Here is a 25,556-nt window from a genome sequence, read left to right on the forward strand (position 1 = left end):
TGCAGCTATGAGCTCGGACTCGGTAACTAAAGACCTCTTGGGTCCCTGGAGATCGGTATTTGAATCACTAAAATGAGGAATCCACCATCCCAATAACGCCTACCACTCCTCCTGTGGTGGAAGCCGCTGTAAACAATCTTTAGGCCTCAGGCTAGCGAGCCTGAGGAAGGAACCAGACTTGCACCCTCCAGGTCCATGCTGACATCTGCCATGGGATCCAGCAAGAAGCGGAGGAGGGGGCATTTTGACACGGCTCAGAGATCGCATTCGGCTCTCGCCTGCGCTGTAACTTATGGACCTAATAGGCACCCAAGATGGGAGGGCATAAGCTTTTGAATTATAAAAGAGCTCAGGGAAGCGATTCTTGAATTCAGACTGGGCTCCTCCTATACCAGTAATCTGTTGAGTTCTGTTATGAAAAGTTACACTTTGTCCTTGTGATTGCAAGACCTTGGCACAGCTGATTTTAACAAGTACTCAACAGATGATATGGATGGGCTTTTGGAGAGAATCTGCACAAAAAAAGGTGTCCTAGTGGAAACTATTGGAGCTCAGCAACTCGAAGCAGAGCACACAGACCCTGAGCCTGTGGCTCATTCACCACCACAAGAGGAGGATCAAACTTCCAGGCTTGCTGATCGTCAGTGCATAAGAGCAGGAGCTGCTGAAAGCTGCTGCTGAGACATATGCTGGTGTTTGGAGACTCACTCATTCCAGCTGTTGGCATTGTTGCAACATATTTTTCTGAACCTTTTAGCTGGAGTAGCAGTTATTCAGTGCTCCAGAAAATCGTAAGATAGGCCTAACAACACTGAAAGTATGTCTGCATTCTAAGTTAGAGAACAGTATTTGCTATAAAATGACATGAATTCATGTGCAGTAGATTGGCTGTGTAGGAAATTCTCTCATATTTGGTTGTATAATCCAACTTGACTGGCCAAATATCTTCTGGTGTTTAAGAATACAGTGTGTATATTTACAACTGTATGCCTTACCTACACCTGCCTGGCTTTCATAATTCCGAACACGTAACTTCAAAAAATAATCATAGATTTCCCTACAAAACTAACAAACAATCAAACGAAAAAACTGCAACAGATTCAGTCAAGGTCATAATGCCCTGCTTTGATTGTACCATCAACATCTGCTGCTTCACTGTGTCCATCTTCTGCATATCCTCCCAGCCAAAGCCTACGGAGGCAACCGGATAAATATCTGTGTCAAGCAGCATGACAACTACCCCAAAAATTTCTGATTTGTGGGGCAAGAGCTCCTGTTGAAAACTCAATAGGTTTAGTTTGATGGATGATATCAAGGTTTGTGACCATGAGTCTGAAAGATCGCACAGATTTATGTGTTTTTTTGGTTGCTGCATGTTCGTTGTTCAAATTAATAAAGTAGGGGGAGTGTTGGGACAAAGAAAGTCATTACCTTGCAAATGAGTAAAGAAGCTTGGCAGCTACAGATGTAAACAGATGTACAGATGTAAAGATGGATTAGCTTTGGAAAGCACTTCGGAAGAAGTATTTGTCATTTGTTTATCATTTCCAAAGAACTGTCCCGTAATGCAGAGGAGGGTCTGATAAAAACAGGGATTGCAAGCTACTGTCTTTGTTGGGATTTTAACTTACAAAGCATTAAAATGCAGGACCAAAGGATACCACAGAACTCACACGCCAATTTAAAAAATCCTCTTCTTCCTCCAGAATGAGGACTGACGCCTCTAGCAATTTTTGATCCACAGCTTGGTCTGCCCTCACACACGTGCTTGCCCATTTTTGATGGTTACGGCCATCTTTAACATTTCATACTCTCCGAACAGTAAGTTAACACTTCAGTAATTCAAACATTCAACTTTTTTCTATGAACTCTCTCAGGCTTCTCCTCACCACACCTCTCCCATCAGAACATAAGCACCTGAAAGATATGGGTAGGGAAGGGCACAACGTGATGTATTTTAAGAAGTTTCCCCCAATGCCCAAAACACACTGCAACCACTTTGTTACAGATCCATCTACAAATATTTTCTCTGTCCAACTACATCAGGCACGGTCATAAACACGTGATTAACAATAAGAATAAACAAGAAGCACAAACATGTTTCTTTAAACTTTATTTAAGCTGTTTAATTGTTAAGTATCAAGAGTTAGGGTGCCTCATAGAATACTATTACCACAGGGCAGTGAAATGGGCATTTTCTTACTGCAGTTCAAGGCGTATTCAATGAGAAGTTTTTTAAAATGAAGTTTTATTACCAATACTGTTGAGCACTTAATCTGCTGACCTATAACTGAAACAGTGGTTCTAAAGCACGGAAAAAAAAAAAAAGCTCTGAAATAAAGCTTTATGTACAGCACATGTAGAGCTCTTAGATGCCTAAAGCCGTTAGTTTATTATCTCACATTAAACTAGTATTTGGAATTGCTATTCACAGTTGAGCATACTGATACCAGATTCCTCTTTTTGGAGTAAAAAAAACAAATTTAAAAGTTGTCTGCTTTAGTTATAAAGAGCTCTGGCACTATACACCAACTATTCACTTCAGACATTCACAAAAAATGTGAGCAAAAAAAGGGTTATCAAAAAACATTTAATACAATTAGTCAATAACCCTCCCCACCATGGTCCACATCTACAAAGATCCCGCAGCCCCCCTCCCCCCGCCATCCTCCCTCCCTACCCCATCCAAACCCCTTCCCCTCAGAAAGTCACATACTTACCATGAGTTTTAGCAAGTATGGTTTAAAAAAGGGCCCCCCAGGGCAAGTCACTTATAGTTCAGTTGCCACTATCAACGGATCTGGACCTCGATCTAGACCTCTGTCGATCCACAGATGATGGGGATTTAGATCTACTGGAAGAGCCACGCTTCTGGCTCTTCTCTGGCACTGGAGATCTGCTAACTGATCGAGACTTGCTACGGCTCCTGCTCCTCGACCTGCTGTAAGATTTGCGGCTTCGGGAACGGGAACGGCTACGAGACCTGGATGAGCTTCTGCTACGAGACCGCGACCTGCTTCTGGACCTACTGAGGAAACAGTGAGCATCGGCGTTAGCACTACAGCAACCACGCAACCCGCTGTCTCCAGTTCTGTTGTCTGGTCACCGACTTCAAAGCTTTCTTAATTCACCATCAGTACTCAACAGATATCCATACCTGTGCCTTTTGCTGCCTTCAATTAGTTTGATTTTTCTTCCGTTAATTTCTTTACCAGAAAGCTTTTCAATAGCATTCTTTAAATCACTGTAAGAGGCGAATTCAACCACCCTACAGAAATTCAGAAAAAAAAAGTCAACATAGCTCACTATTACAAGTTGTGTTTTTGAAATGATACAATAGATAAATTAAGAAGTATTCTGGGAAGAAAAAAAATTGAACTGCTCGAAAAACGTCCATACTGCTTGTAGTCATCCTGCATCATATACTCAAGCACAAATTCAAGAATCCCCCTCCCCAGCTACCACAGACTGCACGTCCTGCATGTTTAAAGGGAAGCTAAATTAAGCCATGAATTCCAGCTACTGAGCACTGGAGTAGCCAGCTTCCCTCCCCAGGCATCTATGTAGAACATGCAAAAATTACTCCAAAGCTTTCAAGAGAATTTGAGGCTTACCCTTCATTTAACTTAGGTCTGTGTGCATCTGCAAAGGTTACTTCCCCAGCTTGTCTCATGAAGTCTTTGAGATCCTAACACAAGACCAATAATGTTATGCAAAGAAATGAAAGTAAATACTTACATATATATTTATATACAGTTGCTTTTTTTTTTTTTTTTTTTGCTTTTTTGTTGTTGTTGTTCTATATACATGTTATTTTTTAAAAAGAGCAAACAAAAATGACTATTGGAAGGGAAAACATTAGATAAATTACAAACGTGGCAACTGCCACACTTGTACTCTATCGAAATTGAATTATCTACATCAGGGCACGAAATAAATGAAAAAAGCATATTGCTTTAAGCAGAATGCTAATAAATGTCTTCTTAACATTAAGGAAAATTAAATTAGTCTATGAAGGTTAGATAGATTAGAGAAAGAGAAATCTAAACAACACATTTGTATATATTTATGTTAATACTGGACTGAGTGCAAAATATACCCATATACTTTTGTGCTATTTCAGTCTCCATTTATATTACGAGTCTTACACGCATACGGAATTACAATTACATAACACCATTATTTTGTGCCCCATATGTCATGAAAAATATAGTTTACTTTACCTTTATTAACATTTCCCTAGGCTAGCCAAGCAGCAAACTGCATTAAGCGACCGGAGATACCGCCATGATTTATGCCCGACTGGCTCTTCGCCACCCACTTGCCGAACACTACCCAGTCGATGGAAGCCATTAATCGCACCGCCCTCCCTATTAGGAGTCTAGTGACGGATCCAGACATTCGCTACGCTTGATGTTACCAAGGACCACTTTACTGCGATCAGGATTCCAACGACCACCTAATTTCGTATCTTTCAACTCTTTTCGACCAGGATCTCTTATTCGGAAGCGTTACAGGAAGAACAGCTCTCAACTTAGGAATCAGATCTCGTTAACGCTCTGGGATCGCTGCAATGTGGCACTTTAAGGAGTGCATCGATTACGTCTAGACCGGCAAACACAGATCTAGAGGTGGCCAAGTGACATTGTAGGAGCTGACTGGAAAGTCAACCAGGCCCGACCAAGAGTGACCAAGACAGAACGATTAGGATAACCCACAGGCACTCCTCGTCATAAGGCCAACGACACAGATAGGCTGGCAAATAAAGGGTTTAATATGTGGTTAAAATGGATTTAAAAAACAAGAAAATAAATAAATATACTTCCTCAAATATATACATTTATTATTACAAATTATAGTTAACTAGTTTTCATTTGAAACATTTAATTTATATTATTAAAAAATACATTAGTTACATAAACACTTTAATAAATTAGATTTAATTTTAATTAATCATTTAACAAAGTAATTACATTACATACCCATTAAATGAAGTCAAAATAGTTAATCGTGTTTTAACAAACCTGCCAGCTGACTCGGGACGACAGATTTTCTACTATGAGGCGGTTTTCTGTCCTTAAAGGTGGGGCACTTCTGCGGGGAAATAAACAGTTGAGACTTCTGTTTGCAGACAGCACAGCCACACTTCACATTAGCAAGGCCAATAGCTGGCGTGAGCTCATCAGGAACACCATCACCAGTATAAAGTGCCCCAAGCAGCCTCAGACAACATCGTGTACTTCGAGGGTACGAGAGCAAAGGAGCTGAGCATTCTGCACAAGCTCTGCAACTCTCGCTACCCCGCTGTCCCATCGCTGGTTGTTAGGAAGGCAGGTGGCACCAATCGGTGCTGTGCTCCACCTCAAGTTCCCAGGTCAGACAAACCCAGAGCTGTTATGGCAGACAGCGCCAGCCCCGTGCAATACACACCTCCTGTCACTGCGTGGCCGGCGGCTGCTAAAGCGGTCAGAGTACCTCCCTCGGCCTCTACCCCTAGAGCGTGCTCTTGCATGCTCAATAGTAACCCTGGAGAGACAAAGAGGAAAGGAGAAACCAGGCATCTGTATGCTTTTACACATTCCTCGTTACTGGGAGAAAGCCTACAGTGGGCTTTAACAGTTCTGCTAACAAACCACAACTCATAAGCATATGACACGAAGCGAGTCGGTTCGAAGCAGCGCATGAGATGGGGCAGCTCACCTCTCACTGCAAAGCTCTTTTCCATCCAGCTCATAGACAGCATCATCCGCATCTCTCGGATCCTCGAATTCCTGCAAACCCACCGCAGCAAACACAAAATACGTGAGTGCTCAAGAACTGGCACATGCAGTGGCTTCGTGGAAACGAGAAATTCCGCCCCACGGAGCCACTCGCACACCGCACGCCTGCGCGACACACCCCGCCTGGGGCGGTAAGGGGCCCGGGACAGGGCGCACTCACCACAAACCCGAAGCCCCTCTTCAGGTCGATGTCCCGGATGCGGCCGTACCCCTTGAAGAACCTCTCCACGTCCTTCTCCCTGGCGGCGGGGTTCAGCCTCCCGATGAAGACGCGGCAGCCGCTCATGGCTGGAGGCGCGGAGCTCGCTGCGGGAGACGCCGTCAGCCCCGACTCCGGCCGCGCCCGGTGACTCAGCACGGCCCCGCCCCGCGCAGCCGCCCTCCGCCCGCGGCCGGCCTCGCCCCCGCGGCGGCCCAATAGGAACGAGCCGGGTGGAGTACGCCCCGGCCCGCGCCAACGGGAGACCGTTTGCACCCGCGTAGGCCCGCCCGCGGCACGGCCCGCCCTCCTCAGGGCCGCCGGCGCATGCGCGCAGGCCCCAAAGCGGAGGGAAGAAAAGCGAACGCTATCGCTCAGCCACAAAATGGCGGCGCGGGCCGCACCCAGCGGCGTGAGGAGCCCCGGGTGAGCGCGGAACAGCAGAAAGCGGACCCGCCGGGTGCCTCGCGCGGCAACGGAACTCCCTCGGCCGACAGCCCTCCAGACCCGGCTACCCGCTGCAGTTGCGCAGGGAGGCTGCGCGCCCTCCACCCCTCACGAACCTGGGCCGCGGATGCCGGTGCGTGCAGTCCGCCGGACACTGGCAGGCCGATGCTGCGCTGGCGAGTGGCTTCTGCTCCCTGCGCGGCGGCTCGCTGCCGACTGCGCTCCGCCCCGCCGCTGCGCCGCAAAATGGAGGCGGCTCCGCGTCCGGGCCCCGCCCCGCCCGGCTGCGGCACCGCGCGGCGATTGGCGGAGGCGCTTGGCCACGCCCCCCGAGAATCTGGGTCGGGGGGAGGCGGGCCGGGGGCAGAGCCGCGGGCCGCTGTGAGCAGGTGCGGCTGCGCCCCGCAGAACAGCTGAGATGGGGGCGCGGGGTGCAAAGCTGAGCGTGCCGTGTCGGCTGCAGCTCTTGCCTAATTTACAAAAGAGTGCGGAGAACGTCGATAATAATAGGAAATTATTATATATATTATTATATAGGAAAGAAAGACGGACCGGGTTCCCCTATGCTGAAGTAAGGCTTGTCATCCTTAAACTCACTGAAGTCACCAATGAACCGCTGAGAAAACTGTAGCATGGCCCGAGTACCTCGCTGCCAGTAGGTGCAGCGATGCTTTTATCGGCAAGTTTGCCTTCAGAGGTCAGAGCGGCAATATAACAAAAGATTAAATAATCAACGTATAAGCACTTTCATCCATTAAGCTGCTAAGCTGCTCACACCTACAGGCAGGCCCTTGGCAAGCTGTTTCAGACCAATCCAATGCTCCTTATTGGAATTACTAATCTATGGAGAAGGGGAAAAATAGAGATGTGTTAAACCTGGCTGTAGGAAAAAATTCAGTGCTATGTCATATATGGCATTTTCTTAAGCAAACAGAAAGATGCCAGGATAGAATTCACTGTATGATAGAAGCACAAATTTTTCAGCATTTGCATTCAGAATAGCTCCTTGACAAATTCAAGGACAACTCCTTTGCAGAATGAGGAAGCCCTGCTCAGCACAGGGCTGTTCAGCACCTGCATTAACAGTTCTAAGCAGATCAGAGCACGCAGTGCTAAAACATGCAGGAGAGTCAGCCTGAGGAAAGATTCAAGCACTGTGAAGACAAGAAGACAATTCAGAAAGAGTCTGACAAAGAAAAGCAATGATTCAACAAGATTAAAATCTGCAAGGACAGGGGCAGGCTATGTTTAGGAAGGCTGATCCACCAGGACAAGGTCAGAAATACCCATCTGGAAAGCAGTAACAGTGTACAAAGCCTTGAGTTAAATCTAAAAGTAACTCTCTATATAAACTGGCATTGCAGAATCAGCTAAAACCTATTTTGGGATTTGTCTACACATATGGTATTCCAGGGAGAAGCGCTGATCTGCCTCATGATAGTAAGGTACGTTTTAACCTCATAGCTTTCATGTGGCAGAGGAGTGCTCAAACACATACGGTTCCCATACAGTTCATGAAGAGAATTTGATGGGAAAAAAAACCGCACAAAGTTGTGTGTGTTGTAGTAGACTCCAGATGTAGCAAAGCTGTGGTATAGATTACTTTGAGATATCTTTGAGATGTCACAGCAAAACCCTTGCAGAATGCTGGAGTGTTGTCAGTACTGTGTGTGGTTTTTCGTGTTTATATTACCAGCAGTGCTTTTTTCCTGCCTTCATGTGCTCTTCCAGCCTCAGCAGGGTGGTATGTGTCCCATCACTTGTGGGTTTACACCTCCTTTTTAGGTTAAATTAAGCAAACTCATGAAGCTGTCATCACAACAGACTTTGAACAAGCTGTTATCTTGCACAGGTAAAACACAGAGTGTGAAGAGTAGAACTTACACACGCACACACACACACATGCATATGTATATGCATAATAATATATATATATATATATATATATATAAAAAATATATATATATATGACACCCTGTCTCCTCTAATCTTTTGAGAGGTCTTGCTGGGAAACCAGCTGCAATTTCATCGACCATGTAATACAGTAATTATGCTCTGCTGGCAGAGGAATAGCAGTGAGATTCACATCTGCATCCACACCAGAGAATTTACCTTGGAAGAGCCTTGGGGCAGGGCTCTACTGCCAGGGAGTGCCCCTGTGGGACTCCTGGAAAAGGGAACAAAGGCCCTAACCCTGCAGTTCCAATGCATTCTTGTTAGAAATGCTTCTAACCTCAATAGCTCAATGACAAATTAGCTCACAGCTGTTTTATTTAAAGTCTCATTGATCTTTCTCTGCTGGGAGCTTATAATGAATAGCAGACCCCACGTCACAACTATTTTCTACGGAGACAGGCAGAAGAAAAACACTGGGACAAGGCAAGCTTTCTTTAGTGAGCAGGAGGGAGGGAATCCCCCTCAAGCATTAATATCCACGTTCTCTCACCAGACTAGAAAGGAGACACATAAAAGTTTTAAATAACTTTTTAGGTTATGGAATCCAATAAAACAAGAGAAGTACTTTGGGCTTTGGACATTAAAAAAATGCATGTATTTTTTTCACTCTGAAAATCGTAGATGAAACTGCAAAAGCTGCCCAGAAGGGCCTCACATTAGGAAAATTTGTTCCCTCTCCCATAGGAAACAATGAGACACTGCTCCAGAGAGAGCAGCTTGCCACATAGCATCTCCCCACACAGCTGGAGGCCTGTGTTCCATCCTGCATTAAACTCGGCACTCACTTGCATGTGACACTTGTGAAGCACAGGAGCAAACATCCTTGAAAAGTCATGCTGAGCCCGTGGGTGCTACTCCCAAGAGAGGTACCCAGCACCACGTGCCCCTTCAACTGAACCCCTCCTACTGAACCCCTCCTGTGCTCCCTTAGGTCTCATTTTTCCTGCCTTATTCTTAAATTCCTGATGTTGTGGCCAAAACACGGCAAAGACAGCAGCTGGCCTCCCTGCATGGCCGTGTTAGAGCCCCACTGATCTGCCTTGAACTGGAAGCAGAAGTGCAGCCCCCCCAGGGCACAATGGATCCATGTCAGACCCACTAGCCACAAAGGCAGACAAGGAGAGTGTGATTATGCAGCGCGTGCTGCCTTATTCCTGTGCTTGCCAAAGGAGGAGAATCGATATCTGTCCCCTGTTACCACACTGGTCACTGCTCTGGGCTCAGCCTGCTCTGACACTAGAGGGCTCACCCCCAGCACCAGGCCCCACTGCAGGGAACGCAGCCTCCTAGGGAAAGCATCAACTGAAGGAGGGACCTCCACAATACAGTCCTGCTGAAGATTTAAAGCCCGCAGTTATAAGCACGGCTAGCAAGATACGCAGCGCAAAACAACACGAGGGCCTGCTTCTGGCTGCCAGTGTTGCTGCGGAGAACACAGCCAGCAAAGAACACAGGCGGCGCAGTTTAATAACTTAAATTATTTAAAAGCCATTCCTGGAGGCCACTGTCTCCCACACGGCACTGCCTGGCGCCGGGCACAGAGCTCCAGTTTCAGTATGAAACCACAGCAAGATCAGTTTACTGTGTGGGAATTATTTAAAGAATAAATGGAAACGGAAAGAAGACAGATGTCAGCTCTTCCCTTGTTTAACCTGCCTGCTCCTCCCCAGAGGAAAATGCATATGCGAGTAAACAAAATTGTCATAGCATCTTTCAGGACTCTACTTTGAACAAGCCGACCAGGATGATCTCATCTCTCCCTGCCTTCCCAATAATCCCTTTCCTATCCCACTGCTTACAGATCAACTGAAAAGCAAGGAGCTCCCACCGGCACAGTCACCTCAAGGGGCAGTATTACCTTGGAACTTTGAAATATTGCACTAACAAAGGACTGGCACAGCTTTGAGCTCCGGCTCAGGTTGGAGTCCATTCATCCCTCTACAGTTTCTCTCCTTGCATCAAGTTCAGATCCAACCTCCACCCCCACTCAGGACCTCTGCCAAGGCTCTCACCCAGCCCATGTCCCACGGCATTCATCCCTCGTGCTGTGTTGCTGTTGCCTTCTCCACCTCATGCAGGCACCCAGGGTTCCTGCATTCCTATCACTGCTGCTGGAAAGCCACATACTGGTGCCACGTTCTCTTCATCTTGGCTGTGTGGCTGCTGGCTCTCTCTCAGGTAACACAGCCTAGAGCAGCAGAAGCCTGGCCCAGCTCCTCACACTGTGACACACAGGCACATGAAGGGATGCTTCTGTTCCCAAGCAAGGTCACTTCGAGGAATACCACCTCAGAGGGATGTGTCAGCTCTGTAATCTCCTCCTCTGTTTCAGCATCCCCCAAGCTTCAGCATCATCCTCCACATGGATGGCACTTCAGTTCTGCAGCACTCACTGATCTGTCACACCTTCAGTCCATGAGGCCCGAGCAGTTCGAAACACAGACAGATCATGGCTTCACTTCAAAAGAACTTTTTTTTTTTAATTTAGAAATGCAGTTATATACAGAGAACAATTAAATTAAACTTTGTACAAATATTAAAATACTATCTTCACACCCACTGCAATGTACAGGATACCAGAAAATATATATAAAATAAAGCAAAATAGAACTGATTGAATGACATCCTGCACAGCATCAATTATGGTCTTGTTTTTAATCCCACATACATATGGAGTACCATTCTGCAAATAATTCTATAGTGGTGCAATTCAGAATTAAAAAAAAAAATAACAAACACATATAGGAAAAGAAGAAAAGATTAATGCACCAAAGGCAACCAAGCTCTCCTTGCATTCGCACCAGCAGCTACCAGCAGTCTGCCCACCACACCACAGCACAGTTGCTTCCTTGGCAACTTAGCTTTTGTTCTTTTTGAGTGGGGGGGAAAAAAAAAAAGTGAAGTTGAGAATCAGAACTGAAACGCTTTCCAGCACAACTCCATTGCCTCTGTCTGTGCCTACCCCAGGATGGAAGCAAAAGCAGAGCCTACGAAAAAGAAACACAAAAGCATCAGGACTGCGCTGGTGGGCATGGATGTGTAAGGAACCTGCAGCAATCTGCCTGAAGCGGTGCTGAACGTAGGGCCTGTGTGGGAAACACCCTGCTCCAAACTGGCTGGGAGGGCAGGGGAAGGGGTGAAGGACTGGAGGAGGGCTCATCTCCTGTATAAAAATATGCCTTAAAATGCAGCCCGCTGTAAGAAACCTCTATGCAGTTTCAAAGCATTTCATAGAGAATAATTTTTTCAAATAAAGTTCTTCAGCAAAGAAAGGTTTTCTCAAAGAACAAGTTCAGTGTGTAGCTCTGTGGGAAGGGCTGAAGGTTGAAGCTGGGGTGAGGTCAATGTGGAAAATGGATAGGGGTTTATTGCATTTATATACAGAAACCAGAAAGTGAAATCAATTTAATCTGATATCTGGAGAGAATAAAAAGGCAGATTCTGTAGAACAACTGCTATCAGAACATGAAAACCAGGCTTTGCAAGCCTGTTCCAAGGTCAGCAAGGAGATCTTAGTGTCCTACTAGTTGTACATTAATACTTTTATCCAGCAAGCCTAGAAGCCTGCTGAATCCAGACAAAGCACAACTCCCTTAGAACCTGGTCATGAAGGCATTGGCTATCATTAGCCTGCAGCATACTTCTCTTATTGGCCACCGCTCTTCCTCACCCACCCCAATCCCTTCCTGCGTTCCCTGTTCTGCACTGCACGTCACTTAACCAACATGTGGTTGCTTCCAGCAGCCCAGCCTGCTGCTCCCTCAAAGCTCTGCTCCTTGCAATTGTCCCCTTTTTTCTATTGCACGTAGTACTTCAAATTTTTGACTTGCCCTTTTATTTTTTTAAATACTGGACCTCAAAATACCAAAAAAAAAAAAAAAAAAAAGTAGAAAGTGCTATTTTTATTCTTCCACTATAATTCATCTTAATGTTCTTGCATTTCGTGGGGCCAAGCACAAATGACACAATGTAAGACTATTACATCAGGGGCATTAAATAAGAAACATATTTCCCTCTGCATTTTTTTCCAGGTGTAGGGGAGAAAGAGGTGGAAAAGAAACCAAAGCAAGACACCACCATGCTGCATCTTGTGAGGTTGAGTCCCCGCACACCCCATCAGTACACGGACACCTCCCTGTGACTGCAATCCTGGGGACACTCTCAGAGATGACCAACACCCTGCAAGAGCAGGGCTCAGGCTGAGGGATCCTTACATGTCAGCCCTTGCTCTCAGAAGAGAAGACAGGATTCTTCAGTTTAGTTAGTCTTCCTAAACCTCTGTCCCAAGGCCTTCCCAATCCTCCACTGAATAAGAACAAAAAAGTAACAATCACTCGTGGACCAGTAAATGAAACGAGTCCTTAACCCCTCTCCCATTTGGAAAAAGTCATCAAGCAGTCGCTGCTTAGGCTCCTCCCAGAACCATTTTACCCTCTTTTATATGAAAATATAAAGCATCTTGGGAGATCCTGCTTCATCCTCACGCAGCCCAACAGAGACTAACTGTTAGTGCCTGATCACAACACCTATGCTTGCTTGTTTTCCTCCTACCTCTGCCTATTTTTCCCAACTACTAAAGCTGATTTCCATAATTTCTGTAAGTGAAACAAAATGAAAGCACTCCCTCTTCTGTGCAGCTTCCTTCTCTTCCCACCCAAATGGAATTTTTTTTCTCCTAAGCTGGCAGCTGCTTACTTTATAACAGCAGAGAGCAGAGGCAGGACCACACAGTACGTGCTTTCTGCTAGTTGAGCAGGCAATCATCCAGGGCAAGGTCAGCCTTGGCATCAGCTTCCAGCTTCATTAAGGGGTTCTTTCACCAAACCGGTACTGAGCCAAAAGGACTGCTCCTTGCAGGAAGGCAGCACACGCCTAACTTCTACTCCCTGATTGCTCAGGTTTGACTAGGAAGGTCCTTAAGAATCTAAGAGCAACTCCTGCTCTGAGCTGGTTAGTTCTTAGAAAATACGTGACGTAGGAAAGTCGCATATTCTCCCCCTCAGCCTTGCAGTTGCTCAGTCTCTCCACATGCCCTGATAAAACCAGTGAAAGAGACAATTTTAATTGTCAAAGTAGGAGTTGAAAACTAAATATAAACACTTCCACTCTTATTTTCCAAAATTTCAATAACAGATGTGTAAACATTATCACTCTACAGTCCTTGAATACGAAACAAAACAGCCCACTGTAAAACAACATGGGATTTTCATCATTTCAACTGAACAAAAGAATACCCAAACCACACAAACTGGATTTATCAAGTCCTCGTGTTAATGAAAGATAACATGAGCAACAGGGAAGGAAACTTAAAATCCTGCATTCTTAAATTATTAATATCCCTATGAACAGGGATGAGGAAAAAATAAATCTTCCATCCACAGGCATGCACTGACCCAGCTGCCCTAGGATTAAGCAGCTAATCAGAAACAGCAGGTGCAGGGCCAGACTGCAGCCAAGCCCCATTTCCAGGAACCAGAGCTAAGCCACAGCAAATATTATTTTATTTTTAAGGTGTTATGTCAATTTTACTAAGTGGTCTGACAGCATGATCTTGGAGCAACAAGGATGAAGACAGTAAAAGCAAAGCAGCAAAGAGCACCCCCATTTACCTGATCATTGCCACCTGACATATAAGGCTGTGGCACTTCGCTCCTTCAACTCAAATGAAAATTCAACAACTTCTCATACTTCTCTGGCTACTTCAGGATAGTTATGACAACATACCTGCACTTAAGAAGCCAACTTTTCCTGATAAAACCAGTTCCACGGAACCCAGTTTCCAGACCATCCCTCTAAAGAGGCAGCCCAGATCTGTGACTGGATCACCTACCCCAAATGAAGTTGATTTGCTGCAAAAAAATGAAGTCCCCTTAACAGCAACCAGGATATTCTGACCTGCTGCAGAGGTATCCATATTTTTGGATTTTCTTTTCCCTGCTGCCAGAACTTAAAGAGATCTTCACAATTTATGTTCAGGATTAAGCTGTGGTATCCTCTGGTCAGTGTAGCCAATCTTCTCTTGCAGCAACAGGCCACCTGTGTTGTACTTAGAAGAGACCTTGTAAGTGCTATTGACCCCAAGCCAAAATGAAGAATGAAGCCCTTCTCTGTGAGCCCACTGAAGCCCATCAGGAGACAACAGCAGACACTTGCTATATAGTAGCCCCTTAGAAGGTATCGAGAGCTCATATACCAAAATACCTAGTGCAGCTGGGAAGGTAGCCTGGGACTCTTGACAATTTCAAACACATGAACTGCTTCCAGATTACATCTGAAAGCATTATCTCTGCCTGAAGATCTGACCAAAGGAATCTAAGCATTAGTGCAGAACCACCTTCATTGGAAAAGCTCTGTAAGTCACACGGTTTATTCAGAAGAGCAGGGCCACAAATTTGGTTCCATTCCTGATGCCTAAAAACGAATGCTACCAATTCAGAGAAAGTCAGAGCTTTCTGCACAGTTCCCATTTCCCAAGGCTCTTCCACAATGTAACATCAGGAGATGCTCTGGCACCAGACCAAAGCTGAAAGAGTGGTTTTATCAGTATAGTCCCAGTCACAGCCTCCAGAAACACAGCGTTAACCAAGTGGGCTGCACTAGTAGTGAAGGAAGGAGACAAAAGTGATTTTTCAGGAGTGCACTCTTGTAGAGGTGTGTTTTGAGAAGGGGGCAGAGGGCTTTCCTATGTTTTGGACTTCTCAGCCTTCAGTACTCTAGCAATTCTCCACTGTTATTGCACAGCTAAGCTGCCTCGCAGCTTATCTCATTTGAGGCGCTCCTAGATATTACAGGTGCCCCTTACCTGGGATCCCTCTCCAGGCCAGCGTCAGTCCCAGTGAGGTGGTTTGTCCTGCTCTGTTATAAAGAGGAAGAAGAGCCTATATAACATATATATGTATATATAAACTGTCTGCACCCAGAGAGCAAATGGTTTCAGCCCCTGCTCTCTGGGCAACAGAAGGGCTAGAGAGGCTGCCAAGCTGCAACAAGCCGGTGTGAGGAGGAAAAAGGCACAAGAAAAGAGCAGCTCTTCAGAGACTGCTGTCAAACATCTGGCTGGGGAAAAGGAGAGGAGAGCTCAAATCCACTACGTTCCTTGAGTCTCTGATGCATATGGAATGGGGAAGCCAGCACTGCACCAACCCCACTGGTGCATCCAGGAGGCAACCTGGCGACATCCTTTGGATCTTCAGCTGAGGGCATCTCTGCTTAGAGGTATCCAGGGCACAGCTCGCGAGGATGGGGAAGGCTGCACAGAGTGCTTCTGTCCCGAAGGCAGGGAGGGGAGAAGGAAGAAATCCAAGAGCAAGAAGGCTAGACACGTACAGCAGGCCTCATGCTTCCTTCAGTAAGGGAATATCTGAATGGTGGGGAGAGAAACAAAGTTTAAAAAAAAAAAAAAAGTCAAACTTCTGTCATTCAACACACACCATAAAAACTACTCTTGCAAGACAGGGTCCCATTTCCATTATGTGGTAACAGCACTCTTCTTGTCATTGTAGCAGAGCAGAAGGGACCTCTGGAGGGCCAACCGACCATCATCACCTCCAGTCTTAAAAAATCTCAGATGTCTGGCCCTGCACTGCCCTCCTAGCAGGAAATATTTTCCTAGTGTCCAATCTGACTCTGTCAAGTTATACTTCATGTTTCACCAGATTAAGCCCAGCTCCCTCCCAGCCCTCAACTGTCTTGGCAGGCTTCCAGCAGTGCCTGTCCAGTTTCCTCCACCTCTTAAGCTGGAAGTCCCACAAGAAGAAAAAATATTCCCACTAAAGCCTCAGTATAGTGCAGGGAAGGGTAGTAACTTCCTTCTCTTTTTTCCCCATGACCTCATCAAACTCTTAGTTTTTCAACATGTCTGAGACAAGTAGTTTCTTGCTATGTCTGGGGTGGCTGAGAATACACATATAACACCTGCCCTTATCTGACTCCTCCAGTAGCTGCAGCTTCCTTATCTTTGAACCATAAGCACAAGCTTTATGGCTTTTTGCTGTATAGGGCAACCTGTTATTGTGCAAGTTATATCAGAAGGAATACATGTTTCCAGGCAGTGACAGAACATGACACAGCACAGAGGTAACACACTGTGATAAGTATGCTGTGGACTCTTTTGAGTAAGCACCACTTTTAGGTTTCACTGTTTACATACTGGAGGTTTAATGCCCATCTCATTACATGTTGCCACTTCCATCCTTCAATGGAAATCTCCTTTAATTGTTTTCATTGCAAGGCTTCTGGATGGCATTACTAAGGCTGTAGGGCTTGACACCACAGAAATGAGTTCTATCCTGATCTATCTACAAGTCAGTTACATCTTTTCTTGTCTGAAGACATAGCAGTCTCTGCAAAAGCAATCTTAGACTGCAGCTTCACACCAGCTCTGCCATTGTAAAGTAATAGCTTCAGGGTAGAACAGTGAAATTAAGAACACAGGATCCTCTAACTATCAAAAAGATTTGCACCTCTGCTCTGTACAGTAAGTTCAAACACATTCCTTGTGTTTTCCCACATGCTTGGGCTTCAGCACCCACTGTACTGTGATAGTAAGCTGCTAACTAAAATCATCTAAAAATGAAGAAGCTTAAACATTACAAGGGCTTTGTATTTCAAGCATACCCTCCCACTTCCACCCACTTGTTTTGCATAAATGCAGCTATTTTACTGCCTTTGCACAATGATGCTTGAGGTCAACATTCCTCTGCAAATCGCTTGCTGAATCAAGACTGAGAAACAGAACCCACAGAGGGTGGTGACGCACTGGAACAGGTTGCCCAAGGAGGCTGTGGATGCCCCATCCCTGAAGGCATTCAAGGCCAGGCTGGATGTGGCTCTGGACAGCCTGATCTGGTGGTTGGCAACCCTGCAAGTAGCAGGGAGATTGAAATTATTTGATCACTGTGTCCTTTTCAAACCAGGCCATTCTAGGATTCTATGAACCCCAGCATACTCTTTTAAGAGTCTCATATAGTGCTCCTTGCCCAAGTCACGTACCATCTGTGTATTCCTCAGAGGAAGTGAGTGATAAAAGGCTCTGTATGTCACTGCTTTCTGAGTCTTGGAGTTCTTTCTGTACAGGTCTACTGCTAGCCATCCCAGCTACCCAGGAAGAGGTAGCAGCCTGATGCACAAGAACAGTTTCAGAACGCTGAGAACCACTAGCTTCACACAGTCCAGAGTGTCCGGGGGCTTCATCTTCTCTATCAAGGCCACTGCGAACCCCTTGGTCCTGTTGCTGCATCTCTCTGGTTCCGTTCTGCCCAGCTCCCTCTGACAGCACAATTTGCACCCGGGAGTCCGAGGGTGGAATGCAGTTCCCTGTGCTGCCATACACTGCTTCTTCATAAGATGGCAAGGCCACTTGGACACCATCCACCATGATAGAGACCTGATCTCCAGACACACCTTGGTCTCGTCTCAAAAAAAAAAAAAAAAAAAAAAAAAAAGGGAGAAAAGTTGAGCACTTATATTTTACATGTGTTTTCGTTACCAAGAATCCCGGCAGCCTCCCACCTTCACCACAGCAAAATTATAATGCTCACTACAAACATGAATGCTGGATTACTGAAGTTAAACAAGCATGGCTTTGAAGCTCTACTGTGAACTGCCATACACATGATTGGGGCTGTAATTCAAAGTGACAAAGGTTACACTGTCTCCCACCTCACCTGCCTCAATGGCTAAATCTGACAAAGGTCATGAATCAGGGCCTCTGCTGTTTCAGTCTGCAGATAAAGAAAAGTCTGACCACTGTTGATTTCAGTTTGTTATAGTGCTCTGCTCTGAAACACCAAATGCTGTTCTGCTACCTATGCTGCTGGTAAGATAACTGGCTAGCACAGGTAGGTCTGATAGCTCTTCAGTTGTCACAGTGTGGGTAAACCTAGGTCAACGGGTCAGAGTCCTGAGACTGAATTTGTATTTTCCATGCTGGTTTAGACTTCTGCAGAAAAGGACAAATTCCTGTATCTGGCCCCTGAACCTCCCCCAGTGTTGGACAGGCACATCTCTGCTCTTATTTATGAAATATTATTCATCTGTTGTGAAGAAGGACTCCACAGTGACACTTTTGACCCAGCAGTGTTACAGCTGGGTCCCGTCTCTCATCCACAGACTTAGGCCAGGAGGGCTCTCCTCCCTGCGCAAGCAACCATGGCATATTTGCACACGTACATCATCAGCAATACTGGCAGGATTCAGGATCATAGGACCACTTAGACAGACTTGGGGAGATGCATATATACCCAGATACCTACTTCAGTAACTACCCATGGCTAGAAGAGACAGGAGATTGATCAATAGTAGGATTTATAACTTTTAACATTTAAGGCCACAGAAAAAGGGCAAAGAAACCACTAATTAGATGGCATGATAGAAAAGTGAGTGCAGATGGGTATTGCTGGCCAGCGTTTCAGACTACTGCTGGGGGATCATGGGGCAGAGATGCCAGTGATCTGAGGAATACAGCAGTGTGGGGCGCAACATTCATACACAGGCACCTTATTTCTGGGAAAACAGAAGGGAGGCAGTGAGGCCAGGCTGTGAAACCCAGACAGCCCTCTGCCTACTCAGGTAGCTCACTGCAGCAGGCTAAAAGAAGTCAGCCATGTAGATCTACAGTCTATTAGAACAATAGCTTAGATACGACACAGGAACACAGCCTCTTCTTTCCTGGAAATTAGACTGTATTGTTGCCAGGCCTTGTCACCAACCTGCCCTTCGTAATCCAAATGTAGGTTCTAGTTTACCTGAAGTTTCTGACTGAAAATAGCCTTTCATGGGAATTGCCCTGACTCACAGGGCAGAAGTAGGGCAGGGAAGTAAAATGAAGGCCCAAACCAAGCCCCTTGTTGAGTTTCTCTGCTGCAGAGAAACAAAATACCCTGGAGCCTGTCTAAGCCCCAGCTACACTTACCTGCTGTGATGGAACGACTTCAGCTTTGGCTGCAACAACACAAACAGCACAACTAAGAGAAGAATCAGAGCGACAGAGCTCGCCGTGGAGGCTACTATGGATAGCGTGGGTACTCCAATCGTTGGCGGGGAGTCCTTTTCTGCAAAATCAAGAGGAACACTAAATGATTCACTCTCTTTCATTACTACTGTAGGAAACGAGTAACATTCATGTCGCCTTCCTTCCAGAGCTATTTTTGGGGGCAAAGGTGAAGATCACAAGTTTCTGGTAAAGTCAAGGCAGAGCAGTTACATCCTTCAGGGCTCAAACTGATCCCTCTCCATCAACTGCAAAGGAAACATGAAACAAAACATGCACATATAAGGGTATTTTGGAAAAACATATGGCACACACAGAAAGAGGATGCAAGCTGGTCACATACAGACAGCGGGGGAGTGGTGGTAAGGGTCATGTTATATTTACATCTGATTGAGTAACAGCTAAACAAAAAAATGTCCTGATGTCACCACCAAGGTCAGCAATTGTCTAGCACAAAAAGCAGGATATTCTAAGGCCAAACAATAGAAAAAGTTCCAAATAATGGATTTTCTTGACTAATTGAACAGTTTCCCAAAGAAAGGGAATGGAAGTCACCTGGCCTGCTATTATTTGAGATGCAGAAGTATTCAATTTCTTTCTCACACAAACACATACTGCAGGAAATGGAGAAGGAAGGGAGCTGTTGCTTTAAGACACTGAGTTTTCTGTATTAGATACACATACTCTGTCCACATTATCCCCCCCTTGCCCTTTCCTCATCTGTGCTGCGTGACTGTACAAGAAACATTTTGACTTTTAAAGGTCCATTGCAAGGCACAAATATATTAGGAGTTGGCAGAGAAGGGCCTGGAGCTGGCATAGCTGAGCACTGCATGTCATGCTTAGAATGTCACGCTAGTTCTTTCACCTCCTTAGAACACATAATTGCCTGCACATGTGCTGTCTCTGTCCTTAATTTATGTCTCTGTTAGATCTCTACACACCTCAGAACTCCATCAGCAAACATTACTGTCCATTTCAGGAAATTCCCACCTATGCAATTCCACAATTTCTTTTTGCTACACTTATCACATTCTCTGGGGAACAGTTGACAAACTGCAAAATAATTATCATACAGAGATAAAGAGGAAAGAGAGCAAACAAGAAGAAGAAAGCTGGAGGACCATTGTTTTTAAGCTGTAGCCTGGGTATAGCCTGACTGGTATACCTGAAGCAGGTAATTTGGAAAGACTGTTAGCATTTTATCTTATTTTAGGACAAAACTTACGGATTCAGTTATTCTGAAAATTTTCTTGAAACAAGTTCAAAAGTAGCTTGAAGTGTCCCCAAGTCAAAACTGCACCTACTACATTTTTCCTTCTGGTAAACAAGACTAAGTATTTCCATTTTCAAGATGACTCAGGGCACTACAAATACACTGACAGGGAAGAAGGTAGGCAAACAGGAGTGCTCTACATTCAGAATTGATATACAATTCCGCAAGACTACTCACCACACAGAGTACAGCTCAGCATATTCACCACCTCAGATTTCAACAGGATGCTCACAAGAAGCTGCCAAAAGGCTGCGAGGCTGACAGGCTCAGAGCTACAGAAAATAGCTGATAATTGCCAGGGGTTTCATTTGTTGTGTATGGAACAAGAGAGATGCTACCCATCATCCATCATCTTAAGACCTATCCATTTTCTTTCCACAGTCTTCCTCCTTTTTGTTTTGCAGAGGACTCCTGTTCGTTAAACCTCAACTGACTGAGCAATTGTTTCAAAGCCAGTACTGTGAAAGCAATAGCTTTATCACTCAGCCAGGCTTTTGAAACCCCATACATTTTAAGGCCACCAAACCTACAGGATGTTAAAGAAATCTGAGGGACTGCATCTCATCACAACACAATTCCTTTAGCCCTGAGGTAAACCAAGGGCCATTGTGCCGGAACAACCATTCAGAGCTCCACTTGCAAAGCTTTCTTCTGCCGCCTGGGTGCAGCAAGGGGAAAGGAAGCCTGTGCTGAATTTAAAAGCCTCTTCAGGATCCGGTTGCTGCCAGGTGAACTTCCAGTCCCACTTTCTTATACGTCACAGGAAGGAGCTGTTGGAGTGGCCGTGACAGATACTGATAGTGTGTTTGGGACAGGACAGGATGTTCTAGAGTTTTCAGATATGCAGCTAGCTCCAAAAGGACCTTGAACAAGCTTTTGTGTTTATTTCTGATTAAGTTAACACATTCTGCTTTGTGGATTACATCACATAACCTCAGACTGCACGCATCTTACTGACTCTAGATGACTAAGCAGTTAAATTCTAACAGCAGGCCAAACTTGAAGAGCAAAAGATTTTCTCTTTATCAGTACCCATGCTTTAAATCCAGAAAAGCAGGTGGCAGACAGGAGCTGTACAATGAATTTTCCTGCAAACCTTTCTACCTTTTTCCTTTCATGAAGGAAATCCCATTCAACTGGTAAAAACCATAAAACAAAAACTGCCCACATTGATTTGGAGAGAAGCAGACACCATTTGTCAGCAATGCCTTTTCCTACCAGTACAGTGTAAAGTAGCACCATGAAGCTCTCTGCCACAGGAGGCCAACAGTTAGTTAATTTGCAAAGAAGGAGATCAGGTCTGTGTACTGACATGCATACACACGTGGACAGAAGGGTACACCACTGAGGAAGATGCACTGTCAAACCTATCAGGAGCAGGGAAAATGCTTCAGTTTCAAGGCCTCGCCTGTTTCTGAGATGAGAGCTGTCAAAGAAAGTATCCACCTAAGTAACAAGTTACCTGGCTTTATACTACTCTCCATAGGCTTTCTCTTTGCAGGAAGGACTCCAGAGTTAGCATCTGATGGGCAGCTAGAGAAGAGGCATTTCTGACAAAGAGCTATGATTGTGAGCAGCATTTAGAAAACTGCTGAAGCAGTAAGCACAGCAGTATGGGTTGCTTCAGCACAACACTGTCTAAAGTGAATCTGAAAAGCTAATGTAAAGGCCAGTGTAATTCTGAATGTCCCGCTGAATAAAATGAGTACTCACCCGGGCTGAGTCTGCAGCTAACTTCCATGGCAGGGTTCCACTCTCCATTCTTACAGGTCAGGTATTTATAGTCTCCTTTCAGCATGTAGCCTTCAACACACAGATACTCTATGACACTGCCTGAAGTCAGAGGGTCATTGCAGGGACTAGGATGGCATTTGTAGCCTCCATTCTCAGGTTGTGGTGGCTGGGGACAATCTGGAAATGAGAGAAAGCATCATAGTAGCTGTCTCAGAGGAAGATGTCTGCTGCATATTGCACACAGATTAACTTCCACTTAAGAACACTCGCTAAATTGAGAAGAAACTACTAAAAACAAGAAGAAAGACTGTCATACAACAGCAAAAGATACTGCTTAGTTTCACCTCTGATACGTCTTTTGTGACTGCTAAGTAAGCTTATTATCCCAGCCATACAATCTAGTTGGCATGCAACTCATGGATGATATTTTCACACAGTGACATTTAAGTTTGTTACAACAGGAATCCTGCATAAAAGAGGCCCAGAAAATCCTTGATGTTACCCTTTCCCCACAGCAGTTTCATGAGTGACTGGGGGTTGAAGTGAACAGCCAGGATCTCTGATTAGCCTTCCAAACCTCATACGGAAGAAGGGCAAGACCTTCTTCTGAAATGAATGAGGAATGCGAAGACCTTGTTGTATACAGGTACAGTGTCAAGGTACAGAGCTGACCCAGAAGTTACAATCCCTGATTTTACATACCGTCCTGCATTAGAGCCACATTTTCTAGCCCATTTAAAAAAAAAATCAGCTAGTTTCAAAGATATTTTTAACATAAACCACTCATTTATCTACATGAAGTCTGCAGTGCTGAAAGCGCTTTGCATTTCTCTTTGTATCTCCTCTATCCTAATAGACACAGACATACTAAGTGTGAGAAAGTTTCTCGTAGAATTTTCAATAGCTGTTCAAATAAAAACAAACTAAAAATGAGGAAACTGCACTAGAAACAGGAGGTTTGTGCTTCTCAGGATTCATCTCCTTTGGCAGCTCTTGATGATTGCAGAACAGCCTTAATACGTCTTCATGCCACACACCCATCTGACTATAAGGGAGAAACCTGTAAAATTGGATCAACTTCTCTAGCTTCACAAGAGAAAACACATGAAACACCCCTCCAGATGTATTCTGGGGCATAGAGAACCTAGCAACCCACCTACTCTATTCTACCACAGTGCAATTATCCAGGCTTGCCCCTAGTCCTTGAATGTGAGAAACCAATTGGGCAAGCTTCAGTTAACTGGATTCAGTGCAGAGCCTAAGAAGACTGAGAAAACTTTGGAAGTACATTTCACTACAGAAGAATCTGCTACACTGCTGCAAGTGACCCTTGAACCTAATCACATGTGTGAAGGCATCATGGGCAATGCCTTGTAAATGCCAGTAAAACCCAAGACGAAGTGCTGAGTGAAGCCAAAAGCCCTGTGGTATGAGTTCTGCCAGCTTTATAACTGCAATTCAATTTACTTTTTGAGAGAAAATGTTAACAGGGGTCTAAGAAACAGCCTCTCAATAAAACTTTGTTCTCGATGAGATTTATTCTTAAATAAGCTTCAGAGAAGCCACTGTCCTGTCCCTCCTGAACACTGATTTGCAGCTTCTAAGTTTATTTTTTTTTCTGTGACCATTTCCAATGTTGTAAACCAAGGTTTTAACTCTTTGCCTTACACAGCTAAAACGTGCTTTCACTGAAAGCCCATCCAATGCAGCCGAGTGACAGATTCACCACACACATCACATCTAAGCACTTTACAGGACAGAGGTGCTTCCTGCTAAATTGCAAGGACCCATTCGAGCACTAGAAATATTCTCAACCACACAGCAAGTACCTCTCCAAGCAATGGCAGAGAGCTGTGGGAAAAACCTCCGTTGCCACAGCAGCAGGGACAGCTTCCGCACATGTCTGATGCCACAGGAGGCATCTGGAATTGCTTAGGGGCCATCTGAGCCCCTTGCCACGCTGCCTCGCACCAGCAGGAACTTTCCCACACATGCACACAAGTTTCCCATTTCCGGAGGAGCCCAATAGGCTGCTGGCCCCTCTGTTTTAAGGCCTACATTAGCCAGCAGATGAGATAAGGAGACATGGCTAGCACAGCTTCCTGCAGGAAGCTTGTCCCTTTGGGTGCTGTAGAGGGTCACACAGAACAACACATTCTGTTGAGGACCCTAAAATCAAATCTTAAGCGGGTAGAGCCAGAGAGCTGCTGTTCAGAAGGCTGATGAGCAACCAGCTCAGCCCAACCCGGCAAAGGAAGCTTGCTATTTCTCAGCAGCATTCACATGGTCTCTGCTCTCCAGTTGCAGCCAGAGCTCCCTTTGTCACCCATGTGTGCTGAGTTATCTGCAAAAATCAGCTAGCAACCAAAAAGGGACTCACATACGCCCGTGGTGGAACTCTCAAAGGCCTGCAAATACCACGGCATAAGCCGCCCCCATGGGGCCCTAATTTGGCTTCGTTGTGCAGGTGCTTTAGGTTCAGATCTGCAGGTATGCCACTGCAGACTGGTCTGCTCCCCACCACCTCCACAGGCTGCTCAGCAGCAAAGGAGAGGGGCAGCTGCTCATTATGTGCTCAGCCCCTTGAACTAGAGCCGTCCATGAGTGCTTCAGAATCAGTCACCCCCTTTTCCTCCTACCTCTTCCTGAGGGCATTTGACACCAAAGAACACCACAAACACTTCAAAAAAAGACACCTTCACTCTGACAGAACAGGCCTCTCCTGGCCACACACATGGGTGGAGTACACAGGCAGAAGGGAAGAGCTGCCTATCAGCAGCCTGGAGCACGGTCATGCTGTGAAGGGGCAGTGCAAGGTTTGGGAGCAAGGAACCTGCCCCAGTCCTTCTGCCAGCTCCCATTCCCATCCAGGCTTTGTGCTTTCAACCTTCATTGAGGTTTGCATGCTGCTGCCCAGCCTCAACCTAACATTACCTTGGCACACTGCCCAATGCTTTCTGAGCCACACCAACTAAACAACGGAGGAGAATTTTTCAGTACTTCAGCCCCAGCTGGGGCAGGACAGATTTCGAAGGACATTGCAAAACCAGCATACCCAGATACACCCTTTCCAAGTTTTCAAAGGCAGGTGGCATACAGTGGATACATTGAAGCTTCCCAAAAGGTTACAAAAATTTCTCTTAAGCTGAGGGACACTTAAGAACAGATATTGTA

General features: G+C 45.4%; 2 protein-coding genes across 9 annotated transcripts in view; both read right to left on the reverse strand.

Moving 5' to 3' along the window:
* Positions 1–1,676: 1,676 nt before the first annotated feature.
* SRSF5 (serine and arginine rich splicing factor 5) lies at positions 1,677–6,659 on the reverse strand. Of its 5 annotated transcripts, XR_008209096.1 has the most exons (9): positions 6,543–6,659; positions 5,941–6,086; positions 5,701–5,771; positions 5,431–5,526; positions 5,025–5,094; positions 3,615–3,688; positions 3,158–3,268; positions 2,721–3,028; positions 1,677–1,917 (listed from the first exon to the last, which is right to left on the reverse strand). XR_008209096.1 is itself a non-coding variant. In XM_052693665.1 (8 exons), the coding sequence occupies exons 2-8, from the start codon at positions 6,064–6,066 to the stop codon at positions 2,779–2,781; spliced, it is 795 nt and encodes a 264-aa protein (XP_052549625.1). In that variant the 5' UTR covers positions 6,067–6,086; positions 6,543–6,659; the 3' UTR covers positions 2,097–2,778. The 5 variants fall into 5 exon arrangements, 4 of the variants coding, with proteins under 4 accessions (XP_052549625.1, XP_052549624.1, XP_052549623.1 ...); XM_052693665.1 differs by lacking the exon at positions 1,677–1,917 and having other exon boundaries at positions 2,097–3,028; positions 5,025–5,091; XM_052693664.1 differs by lacking the exon at positions 1,677–1,917 and having other exon boundaries at positions 2,097–3,025.
* Positions 6,660–10,841: 4,182 nt separating this feature from the next.
* The window catches only part of SUSD6 (sushi domain containing 6), a 76,516-nt gene continuing 61,801 nt past the window's right edge, over positions 10,842–25,556 (reverse strand). For all 4 annotated transcript variants that reach the window (XM_052693104.1, XM_052693103.1, XM_052693102.1 and 1 more), the window contains exons 5-8: positions 22,362–22,559; positions 19,295–19,433; positions 17,374–17,795; positions 10,842–15,742 (exon numbers count right to left, since the gene is read on the reverse strand). In XM_052693104.1, coding sequence (XP_052549064.1) covers positions 15,717–15,742; positions 17,374–17,795; positions 19,295–19,433; positions 22,362–22,559 — 785 coding nt within the window. In that variant the 3' untranslated portion in view covers positions 10,842–15,716. The remainder of the gene's footprint in view (positions 15,743–17,373; positions 17,796–19,294; positions 19,434–22,361; positions 22,560–25,556) is intronic.

Source organism: Tympanuchus pallidicinctus, unplaced genomic scaffold, assembly GCF_026119805.1.
Source record: "Tympanuchus pallidicinctus isolate F22 unplaced genomic scaffold, pur_lepc_1.0 scaffold3, whole genome shotgun sequence".
NCBI lineage: Eukaryota > Metazoa > Chordata > Aves > Galliformes > Phasianidae > Tympanuchus > Tympanuchus pallidicinctus.

What these genes read in the sequence shown, in the direction of transcription:
- SRSF5 (XM_052693663.1), bottom strand. Translation starts at nt 6,066, where the DNA reads ATGAGCGGCTGCCGCGTCTTCATCGGGAGGCTGAACCCCGCCGCCAGG. An exon ending in AGAGGGGCTTCGGGTTTGTG is followed by an intron (nt 5,772 to 5,940) that starts GTGAGTGCGCCC and finishes GTGGGTTTGCAG; the next exon opens with GAATTCGAGGATCCGAGAGA. An exon ending in GAAGGCAGCAAAAGGCACAG is followed by an intron (nt 3,029 to 3,157) that starts GTATGGATATCT and finishes CTGTTTCCTCAG; the next exon opens with TAGGTCCAGAAGCAGGTCGC.